We start from the raw sequence: 24,038 nt of genomic DNA, 5'->3' as shown, positions 1-24,038 counted from the left end.
AGAGAGCTGGATCGGAAGTGCAGCAGCTGGGACTAGAATCAGCACCCATATGAGATGCTGGCATTGCAGGCGGCAGCTTTACCCATTATGCCACACCACCGGCCCCGTATGCTTTCATTTTCAAGAAAATTTAACATATTTGATTTTTTTTAAGATTCATTTTTCTTGAATGCTAAATTTACATGTGCTCTTGGTTTATTTCTTTATTTACTGTATCCTTGGATTTTTTAATTCATATATATTTTAGAACATTTAGAATATAATTGAAAATGTCAAGATTCTTTGGAACTGTTTTTCTTTTTTAAAGATTTATTTATTTGAAAGACAATTATAAAGAGAGGTAGAGACAGAGAGAGAGGTCTTCCATCTTCTGGTTCACTCCCCAGATGGCTGCAACTCCCGGAGCTGTGCTGGAGCTATGCCAGGAGCTTCTTCTGGGTCTCCCACACAGGGGAAGGGGCCCAAGGACTTGGGCCATCTTATACTGCTTTCCCAGGCCAGAGCAGAGAGCTGGATTGGAAGAGGAGCAGCCAGGACTAGAACAGACACCCATATGAGATGCCGGTGCTTCAGGCCAGGGCTTTAATGCACTGTGCCACAGTGCTGGCCCCTGGAACTGTTTTTCTTTAATGCCACTGTCAGAAGTAGATATTGCTGCTGCTTTTTTTTTTTTTTAAAGATTTATTTATTTATTTGAGAGGCAGAGGCAGAGGCAGAGAAAGAGGTCTTCCATCCACCGGTTCACTCCCCAGATGGCTGCAATGGCCGGAGCTGTGCTGGAGCTGTGCCAGGAGCTTCTTCTGGGTCTCCCACACAGGGGAAGGGGCCCAAGGACTTGGGCCATCTTCTGCTTTCCCAGGCCATAGAAGAGAGCTGGATTGGAAGTAGAGCCCCCAGAACTCAAACGGGTACCCATATGAGATGCTGGCACTGTAGGCGGCCCCTGCTGATGTTTCTAATGCTCATGTCTTTGGTGGTTTGAAAAGGAAATTTTATATTCATTGAATTAATTCGTCAGAATTGGTAAAAATTAGAAGCATAAAAAGGCTTGTATATAATCAATTGTCATACATGTTGGCCCTTGAATTGTCACTAAACAAATTTACTTGTTAACCTATACAAAGTGGGTCTTTCTTGGTTCTACAAATTATCAGCAGAAGCAGATAGCTTTTCTTAGTTTCAGTGTTAGTATCTAATATCTACATAGGATTAAGTGTTACTACTTTTTGGCCCTGCTTAACTTGGAAAGGGAAGCATTTCCTTTACATTATTTTTTGATGAATTTAACCTTATATACAATAATGATTTTTACATTGATATTTTCATGTGTATTTAGGAGGATGAAAAGGCAGCTGCTGAGATTTATGAGGAATTCCTTGCTGCTTTTGAAGGAAGTGATGGTAATAAAGTGAAGACGTTTGTGCGAGGGGGTGTTGTTAATGCAGCTAAAGGTAGGTGTAAATATTACAGTCCTTGAGCAAATCCAAAGTACTGGTTCAATGACTGGATAGATAAAAATGGAACGAAGTTTGTGCTTTTGAATTTTGTGTTTTCTTTGTATCACCACCCTCTAGTGGTTACATTAATTAGCAAAGTAAATGACCAGATGTGGGGTAATTAGATATTATAGTCAGATAACTTAAAAATAATTTAGTACCTTTCAGGTTTTAAGATGGCAGAACACTTTGCAATAGCTTTGATATGTTTTATAGTTTTACTATAAAATAACTAAGTTTGGATTCTTGAAGGTAAGGTAGTAGTATTTAGGTCAATTTTATATTTGTCAGTTATTTATAAGTCATAATACTAAAAAGCATTCAACTAATTTTTGCATATTTTTAAATAAAAACATTATTTCATTTGAAGAAAATCCAATAATGTAAAATTAGTTTTGAAAATTAGTATTTTAAATTTCAGAAGAACATGAAACGGATGAAAAAAGAGGTAAAATCTATAAGCCATCTTCAAGATTTGCAGATCAGAAGAATCCTCCAAATCAGTCATCCAATGAAAGACCACCATCACTTCTTGTGATAGAAACCAAAAAACCTGTAAGTCATACTTATTAATTGGCCATTTATTTTCAGAGATGACACTACCAATGACCATTTATATTTAGGGTACTTTCACTATAAGTAAGACTTTGTTTTTTTTTCCTCTCTCAGTTTTATGGGGGATATATATTTAGTTTTGATGCTTTCTATCCCAGTAAGTACTTAGATGAGAATTAATAAAGTATGACAAAGAGATGATATTTTTTTAGTGGTGTTCATTGCTGTGGTACATATGTTATAAGTCAAAAATAGACTGTTTTAGGTATACCTGTAAACTGTTTTGAGTATAAATATAAAATAATAGGATTATCTTTTTAAGGCCGTTTAAATTAATAGCATTTGTGGTATTTATTTCTCAAGACATTTTTGGAATTCTTTGGAAGTCATTGCCAGAAATAGTGACATTTATTTGAAAGGTAGAGAAAGAAACAGAAACAGACAAACAGACCTCCTATCAGGCAGCTGGTTCACTCCCCAGATGCCTGCAGCAGTTGAGGCTGAGCAAGACTGGAGCTGGGAACTAGGAATTCAATCCTGGTCTCCCATGTGGGTGTCAGTTGCTTCTCAGGATGCATAGTAACAGAAGTGTGAAATCAAGAGCAGATCTGGGACTTGAACCCAGGAACTTTGATATGGGATTCTGATTTCCCAAGTGGTCATTTTTTTTTTTAAGATTTTTTTATTTATTTATTTGAAAGAATTACAGAGAGGCAGAGAGAGACAGAAGTCTTCCATCCGCTGGTTCACTCCCCAAATGGCCACCACAGCTGGAGCCAGGAGTTTCTTCCAGGTCTCCCTTGTGGGTGCAGGGGCCCAAAGACTTGGGCTATCTTCTACTGCTTTCCCAGGCACATTAGCAGGGAGCTAGAATGGAAGTAGAGCAGCCAGAACCCAAACTGGTGCCCATATGGGATGTTAGCGCTGCAGACGGCATCTTTACCTGCTACGCCACAGCTTTGGCCCCTCTAAGTGGTGTCTTAATAGCAATACCGAATGCCTACCCCTACACTATCTTTTAAATATACAGAGTTGTGAAAAAATATTTTATTCTTGGGAGTTTTATAAGAGATGGTGGATAGATGTGGGTCAGAAATATGATTGTATTTAATGACGACACTGATTTTTTTCTTGTGATTTTTAAAATTGCTCTGGAAGCAACTTTTTTTTTTTTTTAAAGATTTATTTATTTATTTGAAAGCGTTACACAGAGAGAGGCAGAGAGAGAGAGAGAAAGGACTTCCATCCGCTGGTTCACTCCCCAGTTGGCTGCACGGCCGGAGCTGCGCCGATCCGAAGCCAGGAGCCAGGAGCTACTTCTGGGTCTCCCAAGCGAGTGCAGGGGCCCAAGGACTTGGGCCAACTTCTACTGCTTTCCCAGGCCATAGCAGCGAACTGGACTGGAGGAGGAGCTGCCAGGACTAGAACCGGCGCCCATATGGGATGCCGGTGCTTCAGCCAGGGTGTTAACCTGCTGCAACCACAGCGCTGGCCCTAGAATTTCTTAAAAATAACAGCTGTATAGAGAAATGGCTCACAAGCCATGAAATTCACCTTTTTACACTTTAGTACAATTGGGTGATTTTTTTTTTTTTTTAAAGTATACTCAGAGTTTTCCAGCAATTACTGCTTTCAAACACCTCCTCGGCTGGCGCCGCGGCTCAATAAGCTAATCCTCCACCCAGCGGCGCCTGCACACTGGGTTCTAGTTCCATTCGGGGCGCCAGATTCTGTCCCGGTTGCCCCTCTTCCAGGCCAGCTCTCTGCTATGGCCCGGGAGTGCAGTGGAGGATGGCCCAAGTGCTTGGGCCCTGCACCCGCATGGGAGACCAGGAGAAACACCTGGCTCCTGCCATCGGAGCAGCGCGGTGCGCCAGCCGCAGCAGCCATTGGAGGGTGAACCAATGGCAAAAGGAAGACCTTTCTCACTGTCCACTCTGCCTGTAAAAACAAACACACACATCCTCAAAAGAAACCCTATACTTGTGATTAATCATCTTCACAACCACTGATCTCTTTTGATGTACCTGTTCTGGACATTCTGTACAGATGGAATCATGCAAAATGTTAATTTTTTTTTTTTTTCGCTTGTGGCTTCTTTACCAGCATAATACTTCAAGGTTCACCTTTGTTGTGGCATCATTCCTTCTTGTGGTTAAACAGTACTATATTTTAAGGATGGTACCTCGTTATTTCTTCATTATCTGATGGGATTTGAGTTGTTTCCACTTTTCAACTATTATAACTAATACAGCTATAAACATTGGTGTATGAGCGAGCTCTTGTGTGCACAAATGTTTTCATTTCTCTTGGCTACTTAACAAAAGTTTGTGGGATGCCAGTGATGTGGCACAGAAGGTTAAACTGCTGCCTGTGACACTGGCATCCCATATGGGAGCCCTAGTTTGAGTGGCAGGAACCCAGTTACTTGAATCATCACTGCTGCTTTCTGGAGTCTGCATTGGAGGGAGGCTGGAGTCAGCAGCTGGAGAACCCAGGCATTCTGATGTGGGATGTGGATGTCTTAACTGTGGGGCTGAATGTCCTCTCCTGCATTCTCTTGATTGAAGTACAGAAGTATTCAATTTTTATAAGGTCCAGTTCATAAAGTTTTTCTTGTGAAATGTGTGCTTTTGGTGTAATATCTAAGAAATCATTGCCAGGGAGAGGTCATGAAGATTCGTTATTGTTTTTCTCTAAGCATTTATATTGTTAGCTCTTATTATAGAGTCTGTGAACCATTTTGAGTTAATTCTTGTGTATGGTGTGAAGTAGGGGGTCCCCTTTTAGCCTGTTATGTCTGAATATTCAGTTGTCCCAGCACCATTTGTTGAAAAATTATTTTTCTTTGAATTACTTTGATATTTATAAGATTCCAAAAGCAGATTTAGCAGCAATTTTTTTTTTTTTTTTTTTTTTTTTTTTTTTTTTTTTGACAGGCAGAGTGGACAGTGAGAGAGAGAGAAAGAGAGAAAGGTCTTCCTTTGCCATTGGTTCACCCTCCAATGGCTGCCGCGGCCGGCGCATCGCGCTGATCCGAAGGAAGGAGCCAGGTGCTTCTCCTGGTTTCCCATGGGGTGCAGGGCCCAAGTACTTGGGCCATCCTCCACTGCACTCCCTGGCCACAGCAGAGAGCTGGCCTGGAAGAGGGGCAACCGGGACAGAATCTGGCGCCCCGACCGGGACTAGAACCCGGTGTGCCGGCGCTGCAAGGCAGAGGATTAGCCTGTTGAGCCGCGGCGCTGGCCAGCAATTTGTTCTTTTTAAAGGAATTTATTAATACATTAGATTCTCAGGGTTAGAGGCAGTTTTTCTTTTTAAAGAATTATTTTATTTATTTGAAAGAGTTACAGAGAGAGGTAGAGACAGAGAGAGAGGTCGTCCATTCTGCTGGTTTACTCCCCCAATGACCGCAACGGCCAGAGCTGATCCGATCTGAAGCCAGGAGCCAGGACTTAACTCCAGGTCTCCCATGCGGGTGCAGGGGCCCAAGGACTTGGGCCAGCTTCTACTGCTTTCCCAGGCCATTAGCAGAGAGCTGGATTGGAAGAGGAGCTGCCAGGACTAGAACAGGCACCCATATGGTGCCTACAGGCTGGGGCTTTAACTCACTGCACCACAGTGCCAGTCCCTAGAGGCAGTTTTAAAGGAGTGATTCCAGAGATGTTACTGGTTCAGTAATTTCTGTCTTCCAAAGTTGATTGCTTTGAAAAGCATACTTTTTTTTTTTTTTTAAGGATTTTATTTATTTACTTGAGAGGTAGAGTTGCAGACAGAGAGGAGGAGACACAGAGAAAGGTCTTCCATCCTCTGGTTTGCTCCCGCAATGGCCAGAGGTGGACTGATCTGAAGCTAGGAGCTTCTTCCAGGTCTCCCACATGGGTGCAGGGACCCAAGCACTTGGGCCATTTTCTGTCTATATAAAAATATCTTTTCAACAAATGGTGCTGGGACAACTGAATATTCAGACATAACAGACTAAAAGGGGACCCCCTACTTCACATCATACACAAAAATTAACACAAAATGGTTCACAGACTCTATAATAAGAGCTGATATTATAAATGCTTAGAGAAAAACTTTATGAACTGGACCTCATAAAAATAGAATTCTTCTGTACTGCAATCAAGAGAATGCAGGAGAGGACGTGGCTGTTTCCCAGGTCATAGCAGAAAGCTGAATTGGAAGAGCAGCAGCCAGGAATAGCCAGCACCTATATGGGATGCTTAGCCTACTATGCCACGGCACCAGCCCCGAGAGCACACATTTTTGTTAGGTGTTCATAATAGTAATGTTATTTTGCAAGGTTCAGTAACATGTGTTCATTGATCTTTTGCTTCCTCTCTCCCAATCTCCCCAGTATTAAAGCCTGACTATTAGAACCTTTAGGGAGATAAAGTTAGTGGCTCCTTTAAGACTACTGACTGTCACTTAATGGCGTAGTTTAATGATTTGTTTTTTATTTGGAGGGACCAGGAAGAAAAGTTCAATGACAATAGAAGTGTCTTTTTTAATTTAAATATGGGGATTAACAAAAATTTTTAAATACTCTTATATTTGAGCCATTAGTTTTGTTTAACTTTCCTTTGTTTAAAGTATAACTTGTATTTTTCATAGCCACTGAAGAAAGGAGAGAAAGAAAAGAAAAAAAGCAATTTGGAACTCTTCAAAGAAGAGTTAAAACAGTAAGTTTCATTTTATGGAGAATAACTATCATGGGTCTATGACCCAGATTAGTGTTAACCAGCTTGCTGCAGAAGTTGTTTTAGATAAAATATTTTTGTGGAGTATGTTAGAAATGAATTAGCATTTAATCCGGCATCTAGGATGCTTTTATTGTATGAATTCTGTATGAATTTGATTCAATTGGTTAATGTCTGTTTCCAGTGGTATCAGTATATTCACTGTCGTGGAGGGGTGAGGAGTGGCTAAACTTAGCAATAAACAAGAAAATCAGTAGTTGTAATGTTGATTTCCTCCTCATCTTAAAAGTAGCCTTTGTTTTCCATTGCTAGTATGATAAGTCAGAAATTTGCTAGTGGCTGTGTTACAGCTGAGGGAAGGGCTTTCTAATCTTGGTTGTCAGTAGTGGTAACTAATTACTTGCAAATATTTCCAGTAATGTGAAGATGGTACCTTGATAAGCTCTGTTAGAAATGTGATCAAATTGTAGCTTATTTTTAGTGATTGTGAATATTTTCAACAGAATTCAGGAAGAACGTGATGAGAGACATAAAACAAAAGGCAGGTTAAGTCGATTTGAGCCTCCTCAATCAGATTCTGATGGTCAGCGTCGTTCTAGTAAGTGACATGATTTTATTATGTATATTTGTGATTGATTATTCTAAAAACTAAGACTTGTTTTCTTTTCCCTCCTTTTAAGTGGATGCACCTTCAAGAAGAAATAGATCATCTGGTGGTAATACAGTTTTTTGCTTTTTTTTTAATTCCTAAGAAATTGTCCAAACTTTATATTTTACAGGTTATAATTCTTTTTTTCTTTGCTCTAGTTCTTGATGATTATGCACCCGGCTCACATGATGTTGGAGATCCAAGCACTACTAATTTATACCTTGGAAACATTAATCCACAGGTAATGTTTAGTAAAGTAAGAAGAATATTAGGTCATTTGCTTTCTGCTTTTGAAAGCAAGCTGCTTTGTCAGTCAGTAATAAACTCAGGATTCAAAGTATGCAAATCTAATGGAGTGCTAGGTAGTCTCTAAAATTATCTTGTAAGCTTGAGACTGATACTGGTGTGGCCCAGATTGTCTTCCCACCGATTCTTAAAGACTTTCCTCTTTCAGTAATTGGAATGAACTTTAAATTAGGAATGTTTTACTTAGGTGCTGCTGATGACCAATAGAGGGTGGTGATGTTTTGAGATTAAATCATGCTGATGCATAGCTTTCTTCATTATGGAATCCCCATTTTTACTCTTCATGTAACAAACTATATATTTTAATTCTTTCCGTATTCTATATGATCAGTTCTATTACTGGGGGTGTAGTAGTTCATGCACAATATGGTCTTTAAAAAAATTATATATATTTGCCCTCTTGTAGTGGGGTGCTGAAAAAGAGAAGAGATGATTAGATTTTTTTTGTCATTATTAATAAATAACTTCCTGCTTAACTTAAATGTGCTGATCACAACTGCTTGGAAAATGCTGCTATAAGCCTAAACAAACCACCACTTGCAGAACAGTTTATTTAGAGTCTAGGATCCTGAAACAGAAGAAGTGTAGTGCTTTTGACTTTTGCAGCCATCCAGCCTCCCCACCTTGGCATCCTGTATAGGTCAAACAGAGTGCTTCGGGTCTGAAAAGATTTGTGAATTCCCCATGAGGGCAAAATTTTACCTATGTAGAGTTCCTAGTACTTGAGTAGAAAATTATAGAATTAATATGTTGCCTTTCATTTTATGAAAGCTGCTTTGCATTCTGTTACATAGAATCCATTTCTTCCCTCTCTCCCTCCTGCCTACTTGCTTGCTTCCTTCCTTTTCATACCAAAACTCTTCTGCCTTTTAATAGATGAATGAAGAAATGCTGTGCCAAGAATTTGGGAGGTTTGGACCATTAGCCAGTGTGAAAATTATGTGGCCTAGAACTGATGAAGAGAGAGCAAGAGAGAGAAATTGTGGCTTCGTGGCTTTTATGAATAGAAGAGATGCTGAAAGAGCTTTAAAAAATTTAAATGGTAAGAAAGTTAGCATTTATAAAAATCAGACATATCTTTGGTTTGGAGAAGTATTTATAAAAGCCATAATATGGAGGAAATGGAGTGGCTAAAAATGAAGATTAATTTAAATTACCAGTAGTATTTTCTTTTATCAACATGACTTTCTTTTTTTCTTTATAGGGAAAATGATTATGTCTTTTGAAATGAAGTTAGGTTGGGGTAAAGCTGTACCTATTCCTCCACATCCAATATACATTCCGCCTTCTATGATGGAACATACGCTTCCCCCACCTCCTTCCGGACTGCCTTTTAATGCGCAGCCTAGAGAGCGGTTAAAAAACCCCAATGCTCCCATGTTACCGCCACCCAAAAACAAGGAGGATTTTGAGAAGGTAATTTTAAAGATGTACATAGGGCTGCATCTAGTTTGTAAATACTAAATCTGTGGTAGTATTTCTTTTCAACAACTTTATAGAAAATGTGTGTGTTATTCTGTTTGGCAACTCTTAAAGAAATAAGTAAATGTGTTCCCTGCCTTAGCCCATGGAAACGCTGTATTGAAATATTAGGTTGTATTTTTATTTGTGGCTATCATTCCTTTTTTGACCACTGTTAAGTTTTTTCCCTCTTTTTGTCCAGTGTTGTATCCAGGTTTGCTTAAGGGCAGTATCTAAATTTACTTTGTTCTGAGAAAGTGATGCATTGTATTTGGTTAAGTGCATTTCAATTAGACTTCTTAAATTGTTTGGATGGCAGCTAGCTAGTCTCAAGGTCTGAGGTACTAGAATATTTGAGAGCATATGTGGTTTTTAAAAAAATTAATCTAGTAAAAGCAAAGGGTGAGTATTTTCTTTTTATTAAACATAAACCAACCTAATTTCAAGTTATAAGAATTTGTTGGTTCTGTTATAGATTAATTACACTTAAAATGACAGGGCTGGTTTTAAAGGCTTGGGAACAAAGTAGCAAACTTAATGGTCGGAGGCAAACAGTTAATTATTTCACAAATTAAAATCTTTATCTGATAATTCTCAGTGTAGTACCTATTTCAGTGCATTGGTGTGCATTCTGGCAGGAATGTTCTGATTCTTTGCATTTAGTGAACGCTTATTGTTCACTGAACACATCCATTTGCATTTATGTAATTGCTTAGTGTATAATTACTTCAAATGCAGTGATTGCCTGCAAAACTTGTGATTAGATGTGTAGTATTTTCAATGCATATGTATATTTTTGCTTGTTACTTGTTAACAATACTCACATATTCTATGTTTATTATCTGATGTGACTTCATATACAGACTCTGTCGCAAGCCATAGTCAAAGTGGTTATCCCAACAGAAAGGTACATGTTTTTCTTTATTATTACTGATCTAAATATAGACAATATCCCCTTCTGAATTAAAAAAAAAATGGTGTTGAGGAAAAGGTAATATCTTGACTGAGCAATGGTTCCTTCCCAGTACTTTTTGGGGGGATATGTGAAACTTAACTAGCTTAGTATACTTTACAATTTTATGTCATTATCTTTTTTATTTTTACCATTAATGAGTGTAGGGAACTTATATAGCTTTAGTTAGAATATGTTTAATAGATTTAATCTGGAGTTGATGGTCTAATAATGTTAGACTATTATGGGAGAGTAGGTGTTTTAAATGTTCATCAAATTTTAGATAATGTTACAGTTTGAATCAATCTGCTGTTATTTTTTCTTGGTTTCTTAATCAACTGCATTTAATATATAACTTTGGTTGAGCTCTCCTTAATGAAGACATAGTTTTGTTTTTTTCTAATTGATTTTAAGAAGAAAATCATATTATTTTTGTGAACACTGGACATGCTAGAAACTTTTTCATGACAACAAAGGTATTTGGAATTCTTTTTATTTCCCCTTTTTTTCTTTCTTTCTGTTTTTTCTTTTTCAACATACTGTTAGAGCAGAAGCATTCATGTTCTAGGTATGCTCTTGCTCAGTCAAGCTAAGCCTTTTCCCAAACACAGGAACACAACACTGGTTGAATAATAAATGAACACAAAAGAATACCAAATTCTCTTTGACATTGGCCTTGGTGAGCAACACCAGCTGAACTGTCTGCGGCAGCGGGGGACCAGGAAAACATCATGGGATGGATTGGGAAAGTATACAGTTTTTGACCAGACATTGGTACGATCAACTCCAATAAATGTGGTTTTATTATAACTGAGAGACAATATTTTTTTGGTTGTTGTTACCCAGAGTAAGATAATTACCATCTTAAAATAAAATAATGCACTTTTAATATATCATCTTTTTGTACTACACTGTTCCATTCTGGTAGAAAAGCCACCATTTTTTATATAAAAATTAAACATGCAGTTTTTAAGGAACAAGAGTGATTAAGTCTTTTAAAAATTTTGAATTCAAACTAGTAACAGTTAATTGTCAGATTTTGATTTTAAGTAATCATATGAAACATTTAAAAAAACTTCTTTTTAAACTTTAAATTAGAAAAAATAGATTTTATCAGTTACAAGCCTGTTTAAAACTATAGTGGGTTTTTTTTCCACTGATAAAGCAGTCACAGGAACATTTTTGTAATATTCAAAAAAATCACAATATCCAGTTGTAGCTTTATGTGTGGCTCAGCTTACTTCTAAACAAAATTTTGAGTATGCATTTTATTAGAATGAATCCTTTGGTTTTAAACTTGCTGCACCATTTTTCATCTATCCTTAATACTGAAGTTGAGTTGCTTTTGACTTAATTCACACAAGTTTCTGGATGTATAGTGTTTGTCCACCTAGTAATTGGTCATATTATGATACATAAAATTTCCCTTAGCTTTAATTTGGCTCATACCAGTGGGAGTTTTGGAACTGAATCATAACTTTACATTATCTCCCTTCCTTTAAATGCCATGGATACTGAGAATACTTTCTAATTTGGATATTAAGAATTGCATACTTGCAGAGCAAGTAATACTTATATGAAAAAAAATTAAGTTTAAAATCAAGCCATGTTTTTGTTTTTTTTTGGTTTTAATAACTTGAGGTTGAATTAATAGTTTTAAATGTATACTTTCCCCTTTGTAAAGATTTAAACTTTCATAAAATTTTTTGACCTTCATTAGACTTAAATTTTTTCCCACTATGTAGCACTTCTAGAGTCCACTTAAGTAGGTTTGTTTGAAATCTGTGAGAAAATAAGTACAGTCACCATGAGATAGATTATTTTACTGTTCATGTACTCTGAAGCAGGCCACTATAGAGCCAAAACTGTCTTGTCCTATAACTATATATTTATTTATATTCTAGCAGTTATATGAATTAATTTGAGCTGGGAATGCTAAAGGTGTAATTTAGTGTGTTCCTTGTACCAAGAGCCAATATCCTTTTGCTGTTCCCAATTGTTATTTGCCAGCTCTGTATGCTGGTGGACTGGTGAGATGAGAAATCCAAAGCAGCTTATAAATAAATGGAATCATTCTTGCCTGACATTGTAATCACTGTCTGAAATTGTGTTTGGAGCCAAATAAGGTATCACATGATTTTAGGACTCACCTTCAGATTTTAAAAATAAAGGCTTTCTGTGAGTCCAATCAATAAAATGCCTGTACTGAAAAGTTGCATATATTTATTTGGGCTTTAAAAACTTGAAAATAGTTGTAATGGAAAATGGGAAGGGCATTTCACCATGTCCCCCATTTTGGAATATTTTGGAAAGAGTAAAAACTCCACTTAATGTTTTGGCAATACAATTTTTCCATTGCTTCATAATATACAGGCAGCATTGTACATGTCATGAGTCGTGAACTAGTTTGAAATGTGATCCAAAGGGATGTTGCCTCACTGAAGGTCAAATTTAATAAAAGCTCCATCTGGTATATATGTGCCAGAAAAGTACAGGAGATGGATGGATTTTTTATTAAATCAGGCCTTAAACTTGTTAAGTAGTTCTGCATTTTTATAAATTATAGTCATGGTTGCAACATTTCAAAACCACCACATAAGTGCTTGGATTAGGAGTATTTTATTTTAAAAATGAGATAGTGTGTAAGTTTTTAGATGATTATAATAGATGCAAGGTCTGAGATACTGATTTTATATATTTGCAGCTTTCCAATTAGTTGTGATACATAATTTATGTTTTGCATTTGGAAAATAAAGTTAAATGGCATTTAGAAAATTAAATCTTTATTACTGTGAGGGGTTTTGTGGTTTCCCACCCTCCCTTAAGCTTTCCTTCCCCTACCATTCCCCTGCTCCTCACCCCCACTGCCCCACTTCATCTTAATGCATAAGGTATTAACAAATGCTCCAGTTTACCATTTTGATAATGAATTCTGTATTAGTCAGCAGAATAATCTTTTTCTGCACAATTATAGTAACTTAGGTCAAGTATAGTTTTATATAGTGGTAGGTCTGAATCCATTTTCTTTAACTGTGTTGTTGTTGTAGGAATTTGCTCGCTCTGATACATCGAATGATAGAGTTTGTTGTACGTGAAGGGCCAATGTTTGAAGCTATGATTATGAACAGAGAAATCAACAATCCTATGTTCAGGTGTGCATTTAAAAAATTTGGTGTAAAATACATAAAAATTTGCTGTTAATCATTTTTAAGTGTACAATTCAATGGTATTAAGTACATTCACGCTGTGTAAACCATGACCACACCCATCTCGTTTCTTCCTCTTTTATAACTGGAATTTTGTACTCATTAAATAACTCCCTCTTCTCCCCTCCCCTCAGCCTGGCAAACTCCATTCTACATCCTGTCACTACTATTTGATTATTGTACATACTTCATCTGAATGCATTCATATATAAGTGTCCTTTTGTGATTGCCTTATTTCACTTAGTATAATGTCTTCAGGATGCATCCATGTTGTAGCATATGTCAGATTTTCTTTTAAGACTGAATAGTATGTTTTATATATATATTTATGCATGCACATATATATTTCCTATTTTGTATATCTTTAGGTGTACATTTTAAAACTATTTTCTGGAATTAAAAATATTTCCAAGAATAAAGTTCTAAAAAGTATGCAATTATTTTGCAAGGGGATAAGAATCAATCTTAGTAATTAGACTAAAATGTGCTTAGGTCAGTTTCCCATCACTTTTTTTTTGATTTTTTTAAAGATTTATTTATGGGGCTGGCGCTGTGGCGCAGTGGGTTAAAGCCCTGGTCTACAGTGCCAGCATCCCACATGGGACCTGGTTCAAGTCCGAACTGCTCCACTTCCAATCCAGCTCTCTGCTGTGGCCTGGGAAAGCAGTAGAGGATGGCCCAAGTGCTTAGGTCCTTGCACCCACGTGGGAGACCCAGAAGAAGCTCCTAGCTCCTGGCTTCAAATTGGCTCAACTCCAGCCATTATGGCCATCTGGGGAGTGAACCATCAGATGGGAGACCTCTCTCTCTGTCTGTAACTCTACCTCTCAAATAAATAAATGAAATCTTAAAAAAAAAAAAGATTTATTTATTTATTTGGAAGTCAGAGTTACACAAAGAGAAGGAGAGGCAGAGAGAGAGGTCTTCTGTCCTCTGGTTCACTCCCTAATTGACCGCAACAGCTGGAGCTGTGCCGATCTGAAGCCAGGAGCCAGGAACCTCCTCTGGGTCTTCCATGCAGGTGCAGGGGCCCAAGCACTTGGGCCATCTTCTACTGCTTTCCCAGGCCATAGCAGAGAGCTGGATCGGAAGTGGAGCAGCTGGGACTTGAACCAGCGCCCATATGGGATGCCAGCACTGCAGGCAGTGCTTTACCTGCTATGCCACAGCGCCAGTTCCCCCCACCCACCACATTTTTATTTAGTTATATAGCATTATTTTCAGCATTCTCTAGAAGGAAAATATTTTTCATTACGCATTTTAATGAAAGTATCTTCATAAGTAACATAACAAAATTAATTGTATACGCTGGCGCCGCGGCTCACTTGGCTAATCCTCTGCCTGCGGCACCGGCACCCCAGGTTTCAGTCCCGGTTGGGGCACCGGATTCTGTCTCGGTTGCTCCTCTTCCAGTCCAGCTCTCTGCTGTGGCCCGGGAAGGCAGTGGAGGATGGCCCAAGTCTTTCGGCCCTGCACCCGCATGGGAGACTGGGAGGAAGTACCCGGCTCCTGGCTTTGGGACAGCCCAGCGCGCTGGCTGTGGTGGCCATTTTGGGGGTGAACCAACGGAAGGAAGACCTTCCTCTCTGTGTTTCCCTCTCACTGTCTAACTCTGCCTGTCAATAAAAATAAAAAAATTAATTGTACAGGAAATTGTTGTTGTATCTGAGGCACCAATTTAACACTGAATAGTGTAAAACCACTGCTTTTGAGATTATATATTAGGGAAAATCTCCCCATAGCAGACACAGTGTCTGACCCGAGTGTTTGATAGAGTCTAAGATGCAGCAAGATGCATGCTTTCTGAATATGAATGCCATTCACTTAGTAGCATGGGGCTGGGGCCATGAGGGAGTATGTAGTGGATGGCAGTGGGTAAGAACTTCCCTTTGGGAATTCTTACTTTTGGATTTATTTAGAACCAAATAGGCAAATACTGTTTCTCATTTATTTATACTTTGTTGAAGATAGCTCTTAGAGAATATGATGTCTAATTTTGTGTTTGTTTTATTTAGGTTCTTATTTGAAAACCAGACACCAGCCCATGTTTACTATAGGTGGAAGCTTTACTCTATTCTGCAGGCAAGTAGAATCATTTATTTGTTAATTTTAACTCTGAGTTATTAGACATCTCTAATAACTTCTGGATATTTATTAGGGAGATTCTCCAACTAAGTGGCGGACAGAAGATTTTCGTATGTTCAAAAATGGGTCTTTTTGGAGGCCACCACCATTAAATCCCTACCTGCATGGGATGTCAGAAGAGCAAGAAACAGAAGCTTTTGTGGAGGAGCCTAGTAAAAAGGGAGCACTTAAGGAAGAGTAAGATATTTTTCCTTTCTGTTATATATTCAGAAAAGTTTCTTTGATGATTGCTTTAGTTAATGGTCTTGCTAAGATTTTAACCCTGAGGTAATTTTTTTTTTCTTTAGTGTAGAATGCTTAGTAACATCTTTCATGTAGGTTTTATAATTTTAACCATCTTGACAAATACAAGGATGTATCCTATTGGCTTTGACTTCTGCCTTCTGATAAAATTAATTCTGATCTCTTAAACATGGCTAACTTCTTTGTTTGGCATTGAGATACTTCAGATTCTTGCAGAAATTATCTGGGCACCCTTAGAATCCTTGCCTCTCTGAATGTAACATAAGGAAGATAAGTTGCTGTCTGGCTAGTGGGGTCTGATGTTGACTATGCAAAGGCTCTGCATAGAGTTTACAGTGTGTTATGGGCTGTGAGATAGCCACCATGGCAACGTAGGTTATTATTAGTGCTCATTCAGTGCAGGTGGAGGTGAGGGAAGCATATGCTCCTTCATAGAAAGTAGTTTCGATGTGGAGGAGGAATAAGTATAGCTTCATGCCAACCTAATTTCATTTTAAAAGTCATAGAATTTTTTTTCTATGAGAAAGACAAGAAAGGTCACTGATAAATTTCAAAAAACAAAATGCTTTGTGTGTGAGAACATTTGCTAATGGAGAACTCTAGTAATTAACTGTATTTGTTTCTCAAAATGAATATTCATTATCACTTTTGGCTAGGAGTCTACAAACTTAACCCATGGGCCAAATCTGCCTGCCTTGTGTTTTTATAAGTAAAATTGTATTATCTTCTCCTTTACAGAAAAAGTAGCTGTCCTAATTCCATGCAGAAATAGTAAAGTAATAGACTTCTTCTAAGGAAGGGGATGAAAGAGCATGAAGGTTCTTCTTCAATATAGTGGGATGAAAGAACTGGGGCTTTCCTCAAATACTATTGAAAAACTACACATTTTATGTTTACTTAATTTGTAAGCTAAAAATACTACTGGAATCTTTTATTAGTTCAGGGCAAAGTATTCTTCTCAGTATAAGTCCTTTAAAAAATTGTAACAAATTTGAGAGGCTTAACAATTCAGTTTTCAGAATTATTTTATCTGAGCTTTAAAGAAATTAATTTGCGAGCAGAAGTTATAATGACTTTGAAATCTGTATAAATATTTATGAGCTTAAAAAATGTATATTCAGACAGAGGGACAAATTAGAAGAAATCTTGCGAGGATTAACTCCAAGGAAAAATGATATTGGAGATGCAATGGTTTTCTGTCTTAATAATGCTGAAGCTGCTGAAGAAATAGTGGATTGCATCACTGAGTCATTGTCCATCTTAAAGACACCCCTTCCTAAAAAGGTATGGCAATGATTTTTCTTTATGAACTTAAAAAATCTTTATCCATCTGACAAGCAGAAAGGTAGTGAAGGCACAGGGAGAGGTGAAAACCTGCCCACTTTTATGAGCATTTTATGAGCGTTTGTTTAATTAAAAAATGTGAGACAGTGACTTATTTGGGGTTGGAATTGGTTTCCTTTTTGTATGAGCAACTTGACGAAGCCTTTCCTCTGTAGTTCTCTTTTCCTTCTGCTAGGAAGACTGCTTTGTTCATTGATACACAGTTCATCAACAAGTTGAAATGTAAATCAGTTAACAGATAATATTCTTGCCAATGGCATGATTGTGATACGGAATTCCACATAATTCTTCCACTTAGTAATGATTAAGTTATAGTTAAGCATTAGCTTTATTAAGAAACAACAATACAGAATTTTTTCTAGCCATGTTATTAGCCTGTGGTTCTTATTTTTGATACATTTTATGTTATCTTTTGGTATTACAGATTGCCAGATTATATTTGGTTTCTGATGTTTTGTACAACTCTTCAGCCAAAGTTGCCAATGCTTCATATTATAGAAAATTGTAAGTATAATGATGTAAGTTAATGTTCTTGAAATAAAGATTTAAGGGTAAGAAATTCAGAAAGGAAGATTGTTTTGTTAAGACTATCTAACAGTGAAAAATAATTTTTTTATAGGCTGTAGAATTTTTTTTGAAAATTGACTTGTAGGGACAGCACTGTGCTGTGGTAGGTTACGCCTCTACTTGAGTTGCTGGCAATCTCATATGGGCACTAGTTAGAGTCCTGGCTGGAGTCCTGGCTGCTCCACTTTTTTTTTTTTTTTTTTTGAGAGGCAGCTGTAGAGAGAGAGGTCTTCCAGCTAATGTTTTACTCCCCAGATGGCTTCAATGGCTGGAGCTGGGCTGATTAGGAGCCAGGAGCTTCCTTCAGGTCTACCACATGGGTGCAGGGGCCCAAGCATTTAGGCCATTTTCTGCTTTCCCAGGCCATAGCAGAGAGCTGGATCAGAAGTGGAGCAGCTGAGACTTGAACTGACTCCCAAATGGGATGTTGGCACTGCAGGCGGCGGGTTTACCCACTATTCCACAGTGCTGGCCCCCTCCTCTATTTATGATCCAGCTCCTCGGTAATGGCCTGGGAATACACTGGAGCTTGAGCCCCTGCACCCACATGGGAGACCCTGAGGAAGCTCTTGGATCCTAGCTTTGGATTAGCTCAGCTCCGGCAGTTGTGGCCATTTGGGGAGCAAACAAGTGGGTAAAGGCCTCTCTCTTCTCTGTGTCTCCCCGTTTGTAACTCTGCCTCTCAAATAAATAAATCTTAAAAAAAGAAAAGAAAAGAAAATTGACTTGTATTCATTGAACTAGCCCACTGTGCTAAATTATCAGTATTCTAGATATTTTATTTTTTCATTTTCATAATGATTGACTACAGAACAAATAGATGGACTCAAAAATAACTTTTTTCTTTTAAATTTATGCTTATCTGATAAGCAGAATAGAGTGATGTGGGTGGTGGGAGGGAGAGATAGATGGGTAGATACATCTAGATCTGCTGAAGCTAGGAACCTAGAACTCCATCTGAATCTATAATGCGGGTGGCAGGGACCCAAGTATGTGGGCCATTATAATCTGCCTCCCAGGCACATTACCAGGAAATTGGATAGGAAGTAGAAGTGAGACACCATACTAGGCACTCTGGATGTAGGTATCCCAAGCAGCTTGCCAAAATGCCTTCCTAATTTTAGTGCATTGTATGAGAGTATTTTAAGAAGTTTGTAGAAGGGTATAGAAAATCACAGTGCATAGACCTTAAAAATTTTTGTGCCAAAATAAACAACCTTAATTTCATTTTCCACAAACTTTTATAAATAAATACTCTTGTATAATAAATAAATGATATAAATAATAGCAAAAATAAGAGACCAAAGATATAGCATTAACTGTAGAAATATAATCTGCGTTCTCTTCTGATCAACATTATATTGAAAAAAAATTATATGATTGCAGTCCATTTTTTTTTTTTTTTAAAGATTTACTTATTAATTTGAAAGTCAGAGTTACACAGAGAGGGGAGAGGCAGAGAGAGAGAGAGGTCTTCCATCTGTTTTTTCACTCCCCAGTTGGCTGCAGTGCCTGGAACTGAGCCGATCTGAAGCCAGGAGCTGGGAACTTCCTCCAGGTCTCCTATGCAAGTGCAGGGACCCAAGGACGTGGGCCAGCTTCTACCGCTATCCCAGGCCACAGCAGAGAGCTGGATGGGAAGTGGAGCAACTGGGTCTTGAACCTTCTGAGCCATAGCGCTGGCCCCAAAATTGTAGTCCATTGTTAATGTTTTCAGCTGAGGCAATAGGACATTATTGTAATGTAATGACATGTAATTCTTCCTTGGTTTTCCCTTCTGGATTTATTTTATGGATTAGATTCAGCAAAACAAATTTCAAAATATAATTCCTCTTAGTTCAGCTAGTTTTTTGGAAAAGCCACTTTTATCTTTCTTGTAAGACAAAGAAGGTAAACTACATGGCTTGAAACTATTCCTAGATGTATGGTAATAAGAGAAATCTAGAATAATGGGAGTAAAAGCAATTCAGTTATGGATTTAAAGTTTAAACTCCTAGTTCTTGATTTTCAAGACTCTCTTGATTAACTTGATTTTTAAGTCCCGGCGGTGTTTTCAGTGGCTAGCATGCTGAAGATGATGTGGATTTTTACGTAAATTCTATTTTAAAGAATGTATTGTTTAAATTTCAGTTTTGAAACAAAATTATGTCAGATATTTTCAGACCTCAATGCTACCTATCGTACAATTCAAGGCCATTTACAATCTGAAAACTTTAAGGTATGTGTATTTTACTCTTTTGCCCTAGTGTTTTAAACAGGCAGATGGGGAGGGCATTGGAGAGCTAGAAGGGTACATAAAACCACTTCAATAAAAACTTGGATATCTTAGAAATTACTATTTTGAGATTATTCCATTTTCATTTCATTATCAAAAATGCTTGAAATTTTAAAATATACTAACTAGTGTTATTTTGTTCAGTTTTAAGTGTTGATTATCTTAAATATTTTCAAAAAACAGTGGGAAAACTACTTGTTTTCTGATGGTATGTATAGTTTGGCTGGATTTGGGGATATACATTTTAGTTATATATGTTTAGAAAGTGTTCAGTGACTCTTTATAATTTTTAAAAGCTGTAGACCAGTGTTAAGAAAAGTCAGACAAAGCCACAAAGCGTCTTATAATTGAGTAAATTAAAATTCTTCATGATGAGATTTTTTTTTTAAGGAAATTTTTGGGAATATGTCCAGTGTCCTCGTCATTTGAGGGACTTCGTACCACTCCATTAAAAAACAATTTTGACCTCTAACAATCTGACCCTAAGTTAGAACATTCAAAACAATTCCTGGTAAGGACAGAGAAAGGTGTCAGCCAGAATTAGGAAGTAAGCATTGGACCATAAAGGGATTCAGGTTAAAACTTGGCTACTTTGATTTCCAGCTTTAATAAGATTTTATGTAAATGTTTCCCAGAATGTGGCTCATGTTTAGTACTAATGGGATGGGAGTTGACTTATTGTAGTAAAGAGCAAAATTTACTGTTTCTTCATTATTTTTGGAGGTTAATGTTTTTCTTTTAATTGGAAGATGACAAATTCTTTTAAACATGGTAATGATAATTATTTTCTTACCATTTTAAGAAAGATGTTAGCTTAAAGGAAAATTTAGATTATAACAATTTTCATGAGATGAGGTTTGAGGCATATTGCTCAAAATAATAATTTATTGTCTGTTTCTAATTCAGCAACGGGTAATGACCTGCTTCAGAGCATGGGAAGATTGGGCAATATATCCAGAACCATTTTTGATCAAACTACAAAATATTTTCTTAGGACTTGTAAATATTATTGAAGAAAAGGAAACAGAGGTATGCATTCATTGTATGTGCTTTTAAAAATGTTTTTGGGGCGAGGAGTGCTCTGAAGCCATGATAAGTTACATATGTGGATATTTCAAAAAATTTGTGGACAAATTTATTAAAAAATGGACTAAAAAGTATGTTTTGGTGCAAAAATTTTTGAAATCCACACGTGGATTTTTCATAATACCCATTTTCTGTGATGTTTTTGAAGGACCCATGTCTGTAAGTAACCTTTTTTTGAGAAATAGCTATTTTTACCATTACATCATGGATTTTTTTGCTGAAATTTCTGGATCCCAGGAGTTGAAATTACATCTAACAGGAACTCTATTTTGCATTCTTTTAGGAAAATTGGCAATTGGTTTTTTGTTTGATTTTATGAAAAGATGTATACTGTTGTATACTGTTGCTTCTCAACTTGGGATGGGGTTACATTCTGATAAACCAACATAGTTTAGCCTAGCCTACTTAATTTTTTAAAAGATTTATTTATTTATTTGGAAGGCAAGTTACAGAACCATCCTCCACTGCCTTCCTAGGCACATTAGCAAGGAGCTGGATTGGAAGTGGAGCATTCAGGATTCTGAACTGGAGCAGGTTTCATAGGCTGTAGCTTAATTGGCTATGCCACAACACTGGCCCCAGAAAAAGTTTACTTTTAAATAAAGTATTGAGTATGTCATGTGATTTGTTGAATGCCTATATCCAGAAAACACTGGCAACACAGTGCACTGTAGTGTTGATTGTTTACTTAACTTCATGGTCAGTGGGTGGCTGGGAAAAATTAAAAATCTGAAATATGGTTTATACTAAAATGTGTGTCACTTTCACACCATTGTAAAATTAGAAAAGTGTAAAACCGTCAAAGTTGAGGATTTTTTGTATATTAGCTTAGATTAACCTCAGAGCACCATCTCTAACCTATCTAAGTGAAACTTACTATTAAACATTCTAATCATATAATATACCTCTTTGTTGTAGTACTTATTATAGTTGCACTTACATTGTTTGGATCATGCTATTTCCCGGCTCACTGTACCCCACCCCACACTCAATAATAGCAACAACAAAAACCTTTACTACATTCATTGGTGGTGGGCTAAGCCAGTTTTTGCTTGTCATGATTCATTCACATAATACATGGCACAATAAGCACTGGGTAAACATTGGATAAATAAGTGAATAGATGACTTTCTTTGGCAGTCTGAATGATAAAATAATCTTAACATGTCCTTACATTGTACCAGGGAATGTGGGTATCTAACCAGGATGGCTTGTAGATTGCAAATTAATCCTGTATCAAGCAAGGGAAAATGTTACAGTAGTATGTTTCTATAGGATGTACCAGATGACCTTGATGGTGCCCCCATTGAGGAAGAGCTTGATGGTGCACCCCTGGAAGATGTGGATGGAATTCCTATTGATGCTACTCCCATTGATGATCTTGATGGAGTTCCGATAAAAAGTCTTGATGATGATCTTGATGGAGTGCCTTGTAAGTTCAAGTTTTAAACTGATGAAATCTAGCTACTAAAGTTTAGTTACCAAAATTCATCCATTTCCACACATGTTGATGTGGGAAAAGGTCTTAATTGCTGATGGTTTCAAGTTACTTTTTCTTGCCTTTTTTTTTTTTTTTTTTAAGATTTATTTATGTATTTGAAAGTCATAGTCACACAGAGAGAGGAGAGGCAGAGAGAGAAAGAGAGGTCTTCCATCCGATGGTTCATTCCCCAATAGGCCACAACGGCCGGAGCAGTGCCGATCAGGAGCCAGGAGCTTTTTCTGGGTCTCCCATGTGGGTGCAGGGGCCCAAGGACTTGGGCTATCTTTTGCAGCTTTCCCAGGCCAGAGCAGAGAGCTGGATCAGAAGAGGAGCAGCTGGGAGTAGAACCAGTGCCCATATGGGATGCCGGAACTTCAGGCCAGAGCATTAACCTGCTGAGCCACAGCCCCAGCCTCTCTTTTTCCTGTCTTGTCAAAATTTAGATACCCTTTAATATTTGTGCCAAAGAAAAGACTTTTTTTCTGCTTACACTTCTTTGTTGGTTGGGACAGTCAGCCTTTTAATAATATTAGCAAGTTTCTCTTTTTGTCTTCACTGCTAGGAAATTATAGGCAAAATTTTGTGTTAAATTATAGTCATAATCCTAGGTCCCTGGTTTTACCAGTTTCTGCTTTTGAAAATTTTTTGTTTGTTTGAGAGACAGGTAGTTAGATGGAAAGACAGAGCTCTTATTTGTTGGTTTACTCTGCAAGTTCCTGTAACAGCTGAGATAGGACAGAAGCCGAAGCTGGGATATAGGAACTTAGTCTAGGTCTCCCATCTGCTGGTTCATTCCCCAAATGCCCACAACAGCTGGAATCAGGCTGGGGATGAAGTGGGAGCTAGGAATTCAATCCAGATCTTCCACCTGACTGGCAGGAATCCAGTTTCTGGAACCAGTGCCTCACAGGGTCCACCGGAGCAGGAAGCTGGAATCCAGAGCCATGACTGAGAGTTGAGCCCAGGATCTCTGATTTGGGACTCAGGTTTCTTAACCATTCAGCCTGTCCGTGTTAATTCTGTTTTTATTATTAGTTTTCCTAGATTACAGGTTCAGTTTTCCTGACAACTTAAAATCATTTTGGAAATAGGAAGTGTACGTAGCACTTTAGTACATTTGAATTGTATGTTAAAATACCACAAAAATACATGAGTTCTCATTTAGGTAAAGGTGTTATTTTTTACTTCTCAACTTCCCTGTTTGCTTAAAATATTACTAACATATTTTCAGACTTGATATGTACAGCAGTCCTCTCTTACCCATAAGCTTGACTTTCTATAAATGACAGTCTGGAAATATTAAATGAATAAGTCCAGTAATAAATAATTCATATCTGTTAAATAACTTCTATTACAATATATTGCTTTAATTATTCTATTACTAGTTATTGTCACTGTCTTACTGTACCTAGCTGCTAAGTTAAACTTTACTGTGGGTATGTTTGCATAGAGAAAAACATAGTATTTGTAAGGTTTCAGGCATCCCCATGGGCTCTTGGAAAATATCCCCCCGTGATAAAGGAAGACTACTGTATATGTTTAAAATTAGATCTCAAAAGCAGAGAAT

General features: G+C 37.5%; 1 protein-coding gene across 7 annotated transcripts in view; it reads left to right on the top strand.

The window, feature by feature from the left end:
• Positions 1-24,038, top strand: part of U2SURP (U2 snRNP associated SURP domain containing) — a 63,179-nt gene that overhangs the window by 15,001 nt on the left and 24,140 nt on the right. For 2 of the 7 annotated variants that reach the window (XM_070072683.1, XM_070072685.1), the window contains 17 exons: positions 1,337-1,451; positions 1,918-2,051; positions 6,669-6,736; positions 7,258-7,352; positions 7,435-7,467; positions 7,562-7,644; positions 8,586-8,751; positions 8,914-9,125; positions 10,034-10,077; positions 13,170-13,274; positions 15,344-15,410; positions 15,487-15,650; positions 16,838-17,000; positions 17,485-17,564; positions 19,758-19,845; positions 20,809-20,931; positions 22,264-22,420. In XM_070072683.1, coding sequence (XP_069928784.1) covers positions 1,337-1,451; positions 1,918-2,051; positions 6,669-6,736; positions 7,258-7,352; positions 7,435-7,467; positions 7,562-7,644; positions 8,586-8,751; positions 8,914-9,125; positions 10,034-10,077; positions 13,170-13,274; positions 15,344-15,410; positions 15,487-15,650; positions 16,838-17,000; positions 17,485-17,564; positions 19,758-19,845; positions 20,809-20,931; positions 22,264-22,420 — 1,897 coding nt within the window. Of the gene's footprint in view, positions 1-1,336; positions 1,452-1,917; positions 2,052-6,668; positions 6,737-7,257; positions 7,353-7,434; positions 7,471-7,561; positions 7,645-8,585; positions 8,752-8,913; positions 9,126-10,033; positions 10,078-13,169; positions 13,275-15,343; positions 15,415-15,486; positions 15,651-16,837; positions 17,001-17,484; positions 17,565-19,757; positions 19,846-20,808; positions 20,932-22,263; positions 22,421-24,038 lie in introns of all 7 variants that reach the window. The other 5 variants (XM_070072682.1, XM_070072684.1, XM_051818666.2 and 2 more) reach the window with 4 other exon arrangements.

This window comes from Oryctolagus cuniculus, chromosome 4, assembly GCF_964237555.1.
Source record: "Oryctolagus cuniculus chromosome 4, mOryCun1.1, whole genome shotgun sequence".
Lineage (NCBI taxonomy): Eukaryota > Metazoa > Chordata > Mammalia > Lagomorpha > Leporidae > Oryctolagus > Oryctolagus cuniculus.
The sequence above is the reverse complement of the archived record's forward strand: the minus strand, read 5'-3'. Positions and strand labels throughout refer to the sequence as shown.